This window comes from Cyprinus carpio, chromosome B5 (genome assembly GCF_018340385.1).
Source record: "Cyprinus carpio isolate SPL01 chromosome B5, ASM1834038v1, whole genome shotgun sequence".
NCBI lineage: Eukaryota > Metazoa > Chordata > Actinopteri > Cypriniformes > Cyprinidae > Cyprinus > Cyprinus carpio.
Genome location: NC_056601.1, coordinates 13,142,861 through 13,153,277, shown reverse-complemented (window position 1 = coordinate 13,153,277; position 10,417 = coordinate 13,142,861). Strand labels below are relative to the sequence as shown.

Below are 10,417 nucleotides of genomic sequence, written 5' to 3'. Positions count from 1 at the left end.
TCTGAAATCACTGCTTGTGAATAATTTGTTAATATTGTAAACTTTCATCTGAATACATTAAATAAGTGTTTAATGAATAGTGTTGTGCACTTTGTTTTCAACCCCACTGTTATTGAACTGTAAAGTGAAAATAATGTATGTGATTTATTTTGGATTCAGTTTTCAGTTAAAAATGTTTCATAATATCAAACTTGATATTTTATGAGGAAGTATTTATGGTGTTTTTGTCTTTGTTTATACAGGACAGTAGAAAGTGCACAAGTGGGAGAGAGTGGAGGGGACGGCATCAGAAAGGACCTAGAGCTGGGACACTTTCAAGGATCACCTGAAGCAAAACCACGCTATATCCACAAGGATGTTGGTTCTTAGATTTTAGGGTCCCCTCTGTAGAAATCACGTTCCGTATTCCCTGTGGTAAAAAAAGATGCGGTCCAGGACCCCCCACCCCCCACGGCGCCCCTGGTTGCAGGTTCCATTCTCGAATTGTTCCAACACATTTTCACTGCACAAATGTACAAATCTCTTGTATGAGACACATTAGTAAAACATGTTTCCACAAAAACTAGAGTTTTCCACCAAAATAAAAGATCAACTGGTTTCACTCATAAAAGTACAAGGGTTTCTCTTGCAAGGGCAGTGCAAAATATGCATATTATTTTACAAAAACTTTTAAATATTATTATATTTGGATTGTTCTTGTACAGGTTTTTAACAATATATCCATGCACAAACACTGCAAGCTAAAGTTTGGGATTATTTTCATTTGTTATATAGCGTATGTTTCCAAAATAAAGCTGTTTTACAATTTTGAGCATGTGGTAGTTTATTGAAGTTGATTGTAAAGCCATTGCTGCCAGTCATTTGATTTTTAACCTTTATAATATACAGTGTTGATCTAAATGCAAATTGAACGTACAGTTGTGTATTCACCCATGCTGAAAGGTACGACAGAGAAACAACGTCGCGTTATCAACGTGGATCCAATTTGCAAAATCGACAAGTAATTCAACGTTAATCCAACGACTACAAAACAACCTCAGTTCACCCATGCTGCAGGCAAGACGGTGAAACAACGTCACAATAATCAACGCTGATGCAATTTGATAAATCGAAACATAATCCAACGTTGATTCAACCATGGTACCGACGTTGATTCACCGGCAAATCAACGTTGAAATGCCGGCTGGGTTAATATACCTACTAGCGTGATCTAACGTTAATGTTAAATTTAGCTTAAAGTTTAATGTTGATATTAAACCTAGTTCAATATGTTATTACATGAGACCAGCATTAAGTAATGCTAATAAAATGGGCCTCATTATTGTGTTCTTACGACTGAAAACATATATGGATATACGCTGAATAAACTAACGTTAGCTCTTGTCTGAATGCTCCTAGACGTTGCTTTTGTTTCGTCCGTAAAACAGCTTAAGCCCGTTACTGCTCGCATCAGCAGTTGCACCAGTGTTAGTAATCTTGTCAAAATAAATAAGTATTTCCAGAACGAAAGGAGAAATCTGACAAATCAAAAAGCAAAAGGTTTTGATACAGCATTTAGGGGAAATAACCGGCTGCACCACCGTCTGCGCAGAACAGCTGACGTCTGCCTCGACGCTGTCACTTACATAGGAGCATGGCTCAGACCTGGGGTAACTTTTTCTTCTCTCTACTCGATTACAAGACCGAGAAATTCATCATCGCTAAAAACAAAAAGGTCGGAGTTCTGTTCAGACTCTTTCAGCTGGGGGTGCTTGGATATCTGATCGGGTAGGTGCCTTGTGCTTTCTCTAAATCAAGACGTTGAAGTGAATGAGCGGGCTCTGTCAGTGTTTCGAAGATTGAATCTTCAAAGCACATATTATAATAGGTCATTAAGTATTGGTTCAAACAAACCGAATGTAAGCAGACAGTTAAAGTACCATGTCTCGAATGGTACTAATATCAAGGGAAAGACTGTTTAACTTGCTGGTGTTCGGTTTGTAAGTTTTGCATGTAGTAAAACTTTTTTTTTTTTCCAGATTAGTAGTCTCCTTTTAGTCTATAGATGTACTAGAACAGACAAAAACTTAATACATTTGTCTTTTTAATTTTCAAATAGTGTTTGGGTTTCTTACACCATGAAAGTGCAACAAAAACGGCTGAATGTAAGATGACCTGGATCACATGTGCTGTAGCCAAATGCTACACACAAAACCACTAGCCTGATTTCATAATTACCATTTAAAACGGTTTGATAGCCGTCCTTTACAAGAAATAATTAATCTAGAACTTTAATGTAATTATATCTATAGATTATAATGTCCTTCAGGGTGATTTGGTCATATAGTAGGACTTACAGGATATGAGACAGCATTTCTCTCTGTTACTCGTTCTTACTCATATATAACCAATAAAATGTATTTTTATACTTTTCATAATCTAAGTTGTTATTTTCTTTTGCTTGTGCATCTTCTTAAAGGTGGGTTTTTATTTGGAAGAAAGGATATCAGGAGACCGAGGAAGTCATCCAGAGTTCTGTGATCACCAAACTCAAGGGTGTAGATCTCACCAACAGCTCTCAGTTTGGTCTGCATATATGGGGTGCAGAGGACTATGTCATTCCCCCACAAGTAAATACACCCCTTTCCTGTATATTCGCTTTGGAAGAAACATATTGGAAAACCACCTGTTAACAGTTTTTCTCAAAATCTCTGTGTATTTGATAATGGATATTCTTAAAAACACTGATGTGACAAACATCTTTTGCTTTGAATTTGAACACTAAACATTTAGTACTTATGTTAATCATGTTACACAATGAAACATCTATTTTCGGTTATCTAATATTAGTAGTGTTCTAAATTAACAGCTTTCAGTCTTTTGTTAGATGACAGATGAAGATTGTTTAGATGGAAGAAGTTTAAAGAAATAAAGCCTGAAAAGAACCAAAAGCTTGTTAGTTATGTGGAAAACAAGCTGAAGTGAGAGCATCACATTTGACACAAATGTCGGTGTTCTGATCAGTTAATTTGCTGTTTAAAAAGAACACGTCTTTTATTTATTTTATTTTTTATTTATTTTTTACAAACAGGGGGACAGAGTCTTCTTTATTGTGACAAATTATGTAGTGACACCCAACCAAAAGCTGGGTTACTGCCCTGAGGTAAGAGACAGGTTGTTGTTTTATTTTGCTATTCCCAACACAAATTATGCAAACAAAGATATGAGGCATCTGTCGGAAAGAGTAGCACTGTCTCTCAATTAGAGAGCTATGTTCGTATAGAAGTTTTTATCTCAGTACATTTTAAAACCACTGAGTTTGTTTTATATGTTTGGTTCATTTTACTTATTTCAGAGTCCTAAAGTGCCAGATGGTTTATGTACTTATGACAATGAATGTGTGGAAGGGGAATCTGTCATAGCAGGCCATGGTAAGCACAAAACGACAACTGCATGCCTGAAGTTATATAAAAGAACAACCTTTGTGAAAGTGCAAGCTTCTTGTTAAAAAAAAAAGATGTTACATTGTGTTATACTATGACCCACTGGCATGTTTAAATTCCTGAGCCTTAAAGGGACTACATTTTATTGTTGTTTATTCAGGAGTGAAGACAGGTCGCTGTATAAACGACACAGGAACGTGTGAGATTCATGCCTGGTGCCCTGTTGAGTATGGCAAGACACCATCGTAAGAAACCACTTTTGTATCAAATTCTTTCAATCCATGTTCAGTTGGAGTACATCTAACTCACCTTTTTGCACTAATATTCACTCTCTATGCCTGTATGAAACTATTTGAAAAAAAAAAACATATTGTACCTGTAATGTTTCAAATGTTGTAACAGGAAGCCATTGTTGGCAAAGGCAGAAAACTTCACAATCTATGTAAAGAACTTCATCAAGTTTCCAAAATTTGCCTTCTCCAAGTAAGTCAAGCCTAGAGGCATCAAGTCAGTGTGTTTTTTATTGAAGGCTGCAGAATAAATGTTCTCAATTTTCTAAAACTAAATACGTATCTTTAAAAAATATCTATCTATCTATCTATCTATCTATCTATCTATCTATCTATCTATCTATCTATCTATCTATCTATCTATCTATCTATATAATGGGCCGTGATTTGTTGCAAATGCATTTAGTGACCTAATAAATGACTGAAGCTTGTAATATGTTCATTGTTTATACTCATCTGTGCATGATAGAACTGGACTAAGATGCAATAGTCTTTTTAAGCTTTTCAACTAGTTTTATTTCCTTTGCAAAGCACCGTCTGAATTTTAGGTGGAGCAAGTATAAAATGTGTAAAACCTCTTCACCCCCACAGGATGCTGCTTAAACATCCTTCCTTGTGAAACCTGTAGCTTAGTTCAAGCAATTCTGATTTGTGCAATAGACACCCACTCAGTATGTAGTATCATACAAATATGACTATTTTTTTCCGCTGTCTTTCTTGTTTGGATGTTTTACATGCTGCATTCAAACAAGTTTGTTTCTGTGTTAGCACAGGATGTTCTGTTGTCATTTCAAACTCCTGCAGTATAATAAAGTTCATAGTTCACTCAAAAGTGCATAGACAGGATTATTTCTATGGCTTAAATACAGTGTCATCTGGCAAGCTGTTAATTAAAAGCCAGTACAATGCTTTTAAATGAGCACACAAACTAATCTAAACTGAGCTGTCATTGCAATATACCAAAAATAAAGAGAAAAACAAATACTATATATAAAGTTCTCTAAATCTCCCACCATGTAGCGGTGTGAAAGAGCAGACTTGCTTGTACATAATGAAGCGTTATATTTGGATACCAATGGAACAGCACGACAGCACAAGCTGCTCTGAATATCTCTCGCTTGCTCATCTCTATTTATACCAGCTCAGCGTGTGGTGCATGAACTGAGACTTATAATCTTGCTATCCTGTGCCTTGCCTGTTTCACTGACAGAGTGACAGTTGTTCCTGTATCCTTACTGGCATGATCTCTGCAAAGTCATCACATTGTAGATCAAGCAAATGGTATGAGCTGTTTCAGATACTGCTTCTACTTTTTCCCCTCACTTGAATCGAACGTCCTGCCTACCACCAATAACACATATCTGAAGATGTGCAGATATGATAAGGACCATCATCCATATTGTCCCATCTTTCTTGTGGGAGATGTGATTAACTGGACTGGAAACAGTTTCCAGGATTTGGCAATAAAGGCAAGTGCTCCAAACGACACAACAAGTTAAAACAAATTCTCCACCATTGTAAACACACTGGTAGTTGATGTTCAAGCAGCAGCTCAATATGTAATCAAAGAGAGATCATATCCTAACTTGTCCAAATTAAGTTATCTGTTTTAGTTTAATGACAGGGTTATTCAAATCTTGCCCTGGAGGGCCAATGCGGTGCAGGGTTAGCTCTAACCGTAGTCAAACACACCTGAGCATGCTAATCAATGTTTTTGGGATCATTAGAAAATCACAGGCAGGTGACTTTGATCAGGGTTGAAGCTAAACTCTGCACCGCATTGGCCCTCCAGGGCAAGATGTGAATAACCTTGGTATATGATTTAGGGATTCTTTTAAAAAGATGCTCATGTTAATAATTTACAAAGGCTGGTCCAGGCTCCCCAAAAAGTATTTGGACACTTAAGCCATACTTATGTGTGTATATCTTATTTGTCTGCATATAATCAAAATATAACAAAGCATTATAAAAAAAGGTATTTATTTAAAAGAGAGCGAAAGAGAGAGAGAGAGAGGGAAAAGAAAAGAAAGAAAGATACCACAAGAACAATTTTTAACCAGAAAAGTGACCTGTGAAGCATCAGTTATGGATTGAAAATTCTAAACAAATTTGTACTGTATGCCAATATTTTCAAGCAAAAGTGTCAGCTAGCACTGATATGAATACACTATTTGATATGAATGCTTTATTTATTTATTCTATTATGCTAAAAAAGAAAACTTTATTGACTTAGATTGAAAAAATTAATTGCCAGATCATGATGCCCTTTATTTAATGCAGAGGGTAATTTTTTTAAACTGATATCATTGTTTTCTATACACACACAGGGTGGTTCAATTGCAGTTGGAATCGAATGGAATTGTGATTTGGATAAAGATGAATCTCATTGTAACCCTGAATATAGCTTCACACGCTTAGATTCCTCTACCAATTCCCAGAACACTGCCATTTCAGGTTACAACTTCAGGTATTGCTCTGATTTATTGATTTTAGCTCATAAAACATGGTTCTGTAAGTGATTTCAGTTGTTTTGCTAACTTTGCTAACCGCACATGATTTTTAAATAACTCCACCCACTAAAACATGCCAGCAAAGCTGAATGTAAAAAATTATTAAATGAAAAAGAGGATTTCTGAGTGGCTAGTTTTTTTTTTTTTTTTTTTTTTTTTTTTTTTTTACAACAAAATCACTTAAACCTTTATTCTTTGCTCTTTTTTAAGCATTTAGATTTGAAATAGTATCATTACATTTAGCTGACATGTTTCTCTCTTTATCCAGATTTGCTCGATACTACAATGATGCAGCAGGTCAATCCTATCGCAACCTATTTAAAGTGTATGGCATTCGCTTTGATATATTAGTTAATGGAAAGGTAAGAAATAAACATTTTACTTAAAATTTTTAAAAGATTCCTCTCATTAGGGTTATGGTGAAATTCTAAAAATATGGTGTTTATCTGTTTTTAGGCTGGGAAATTCAATATCATTCCTACAGTGATCAGCATTGGCTCTGGGCTTGCTTTAATGGGTGCTGTGAGTATATAAGCTAGTTACAGATGGTGTCACTAATAGTTGAAGTATAAAAGGCACAAAACAAAATCTTTCTGAGATTCTTGTGTGATTGGTGTTCATCTCATTCCACAGGGGGTTTTTGTCTGTGATATGATTCTGCTCTACATGATGAGCAAAAGCTCCTTATACCGAGAGACAAAATTTGAGGCAGTCACAAAGTAAGCAGGTGTCTTGTTGACTTCTTAAAAAGGTTTACTTAAAAAATGCAGTGGATTATTATATACTATTTCCCCCACAGAAAGCAATCTGGAAAGCAGAGAGAGAGAAAGCATGTGAGACACCACTGTCACCATCGCCAAGATGGGCGGCACAAGAGAGAGGAGAAACAGGAAACAGAGATACAGCCATTGACATCAGAGTCATGTCAGCCCAATAACAACCCAGAAAAACAGATCCAGCCCACAAGCTCAGCACTCAAAACCCACAGTTCTGAGAGAAGGCCACAGGGCACAGTGTCATTCAGGACTCAGCATGCTACAGAAAAACAGACTATTTCTGCCGTTTCCACCCTGAAAACACCACGCAACCAGTAGAGGATTTTTTTGATGCTGAATCCCATTGGATTTTACTGTGAATTTATGAAAGGAGGTATAATAGCGGGTCTATGCTCAGTCATACCAAAGAGGAATACTGGCAGTGTTGTTATGCTGTCCTAGTGTTTTAAATGGCAGTGTAAGTTTTTGTTACAAAGGATTTGCAATAAGATAAATATAAATGATTTAATAGAAATATGGCCTGACATCAAAAATTGTCAAACCAAGGTTGAATAAATGTTAAAATATTTGACAGAAAATGCTTGGGTCATTGCGTTTCTTTCATCTTGAGTAAATGTGAAAAAGAGTACAAAAGAAATGGAAATGACTTGCGACTTTGACTCTTGAATATTATAGTTTCCATGCACACATTTACCTAGATCAACTTTGAGTTTCCTTTTTCGTCGTGATGCTTGCTGCTGCTGCACAATGGTGCCACATTGTTGTGTCCAATGTTTCTAAATTTTTTATGTACGTTATAATGGGATTCTTTCATTTACATTTATTCATTTAGCAGACACTTTTATTATTTCATGTTGTAGACCACGAAATAGCAATTGATTTACCAATGAGATACAAGTTTTAACAAAAAAACAAAAGAAATTATAAAATGATAAACCTCACAATTGAACCTTTAAACCATTTTTTAAGAAAAGGGATGAGTCGGAGGTATAAATTATGATATTATTTAAAACTGATTTATGTGGGTGAATTGAAAATGCACATTCATTCTCTGCCAGTAGGAGGTGCTTTTGGAACGTCAGAAATATAGTGGTTTCCCCGGAATTTATTTGCTCAGCTAATAAATGATACTTTATCAGGTTAAATGAAAATGCGATCAAAACTTTTCTGAAGACAATAAGTTCCCTTCAGAGGTTCATTCATATAAAAACTTGAATTAGTGAGAATGAGAAAAGTCTGAAAAAATATAGCCTATATTGACGAGGAAAGTCCACTGATGAGTTACCAGTGTAAACCTACATTTTATTTGAGTCATTTTAACTTAGGGCTGTCAATCAATTAAAATATATAATCCCGATTCATCACATCATTGTCATGAGTTAACTCATGAATAATCACAATTTAATCGCACATTTTTATCTGTTCTACCTAAATTAATACTTTTCCCCATGGTTTCACAGAGAAGGCTTAGTCCCAGATTAAAATACATGTTTGAGCTGTCTCAACTGAAAATATTTTGCTCTGACATATCTTAAAATATGTCAGTGTCATTGTTCTGTGTCAAGATGCACACCTGTAACATTTTCTTCTAAGGCATTTTTGTAAAAGTTGCTGAAACATCTTAATTTTAACTAAGGCCTAGTTCTGGCTTAAACAAAGCCCCGTTTGTGAAACCGGGCATTCAAGTTTTTAATCTAATCAACATGGGCATGGACAAATATGGATGCTTTAATATATGTTTATTATTAGTGAAACCATAGTTAAGAGTAGAAAAGTAGATATGTTTCATAGGTTATAGATGTTTTTCAAAGAACTTCATGTTTATTAGACACATTAAAAAAAAACATACTAGGTTCCTATTACTTCTCTTTCTTTGCACTGAGCAATTAACTTACACAAACCTGTTTGCATTTTCGCACTGATTGAATTTCTTCTGAACATGCAAAATGTACATTTATTATTTATTACATTTGTTTGCCTCTCTGTGCCACATGCTGTATTTTGATGCAGCTAAATTCTCAAAGTGTTTTCATTGATATATTTGACTGTTTCTGTTGCATATGAAATAGTGACTGAAACGCGACCCATTAAGACTAACCAGCTCTCCCTTCCAAGATGTTAATCTGCACAAAAATCCTGATTTATAATCGTGCCGTCGCCTGATAAAATCAAATAGGCTACACGCAAGATAAAAATAATAGCTGTGCTGTGATTTCGGCTATACTTGCATGTAAAATTAGAGAAGCAACACGTCTGTGTTTTAACTGAAAGCGCAGCTCCTTTCAGCCGCTCGCTGAACAGAGCAGACGCAGAGAGAGAAGTGTGCGCGCGCGCTGGGAAAGAGAGACCTCGCGCTCGTGCGGCAGTCAGCTTCAAATGCATAGTTTTTTCATTTGCTACAAGCAGGATACACAAGAAGCACCTTCAATTCGGACACGCAGACGGTTGTCGTGGTAATAAACACCGTAAACGACAACCGTTCGCTTGTCCGCGCTTAATGCGCATCTTAGGCTATACAGGTCCTTCTCAAAAAATTAGGATATTGTGAAAAAGTTCATTATTTTCCATAATGTAATGATAAAAATTTAACTTTCATATATTTTAGATTCATTGCACACCAACTGAAATATTTCAGGTCTTTTATTGTTTTAATACTGATGATTTTGGCATACAGCTCATGAAAACCCAAAATTCCTATCTCAAAAAATTAGCATATCATGAAAAGGTTCTCTAAACGAGCTATTAACCTAATCATCTGAATCAACTAATTAACTCTAAACACCTGCAAAAGATTCCTGAGGCTTTTAAAAAACTCCCAGCCTGGTTCATTACTCAAAACCGCAATCATGGGTAAGACTGCCAAAAAAACTCAAAAAATTAGCATATTTCATCACACCATCAAGCGAGAGGGTAAGACACAGAAAGAAATTTCTGAACGAATAGGCTGTTCCCAGAGTGCTGTATCAAGGCACCTCAGTGGGAAGTATGTGGGAAGGAAAAAGTGTGGCAAAAAACACTGCACAATGAGAAGAGGTGACCGGACCCTGAGGAAGATTGTGGAGAAGGACCGATTCCAGACCTTGGGGGACCTGCGGAAGCAGTGGACTGAGTCTGGAGTAGAAACATCCAGAGCCACCGTGCACAGGCGTGTGCTTTTGAACCAGAAACAGTGGCAGAAGCGCCTGACCTGGGCTACAGAGAAGCAGCACTGGACTGTTGCTCAGTGATCCAAAGTACTTTTTTCGGATGAAAGCAAATTTTGCATGTCATTCGGAAATCAAGGTGTCAGAGTCTGGAGGAAGTCCAGTGTCAAGTACCCACAGTCAGTGATGGTCTGGGGTGCCATGTCAGCTGCTGGTGTTGGTCCACTGTGTTTTATCAAGGGCAGGGTCAATGCAGCTAGCTATCAGGAGATTTTG

The 10,417-nt window shown here is 36.4% G+C and overlaps 1 protein-coding gene across 1 annotated transcript; it reads left to right on the top strand.

Moving 5' to 3' along the window:
* Positions 1-909: 909 nt before the first annotated feature.
* On the top strand, positions 910-7,576 carry LOC109090762 (P2X purinoceptor 5-like). The gene is made up of 12 exons (XM_042724456.1): positions 910-1,767; positions 2,459-2,609; positions 3,071-3,142; positions 3,335-3,410; positions 3,583-3,667; positions 3,825-3,904; positions 5,039-5,181; positions 6,040-6,179; positions 6,491-6,584; positions 6,679-6,744; positions 6,856-6,941; positions 7,022-7,576. The coding sequence occupies exons 1-12, from the start codon at positions 1,634-1,636 to the stop codon at positions 7,314-7,316; spliced, it is 1,422 nt and encodes a 473-aa protein (XP_042580390.1). The 5' UTR covers positions 910-1,633; the 3' UTR covers positions 7,317-7,576.
* The last annotated feature ends 2,841 nt before the right edge of the window (positions 7,577-10,417 follow it).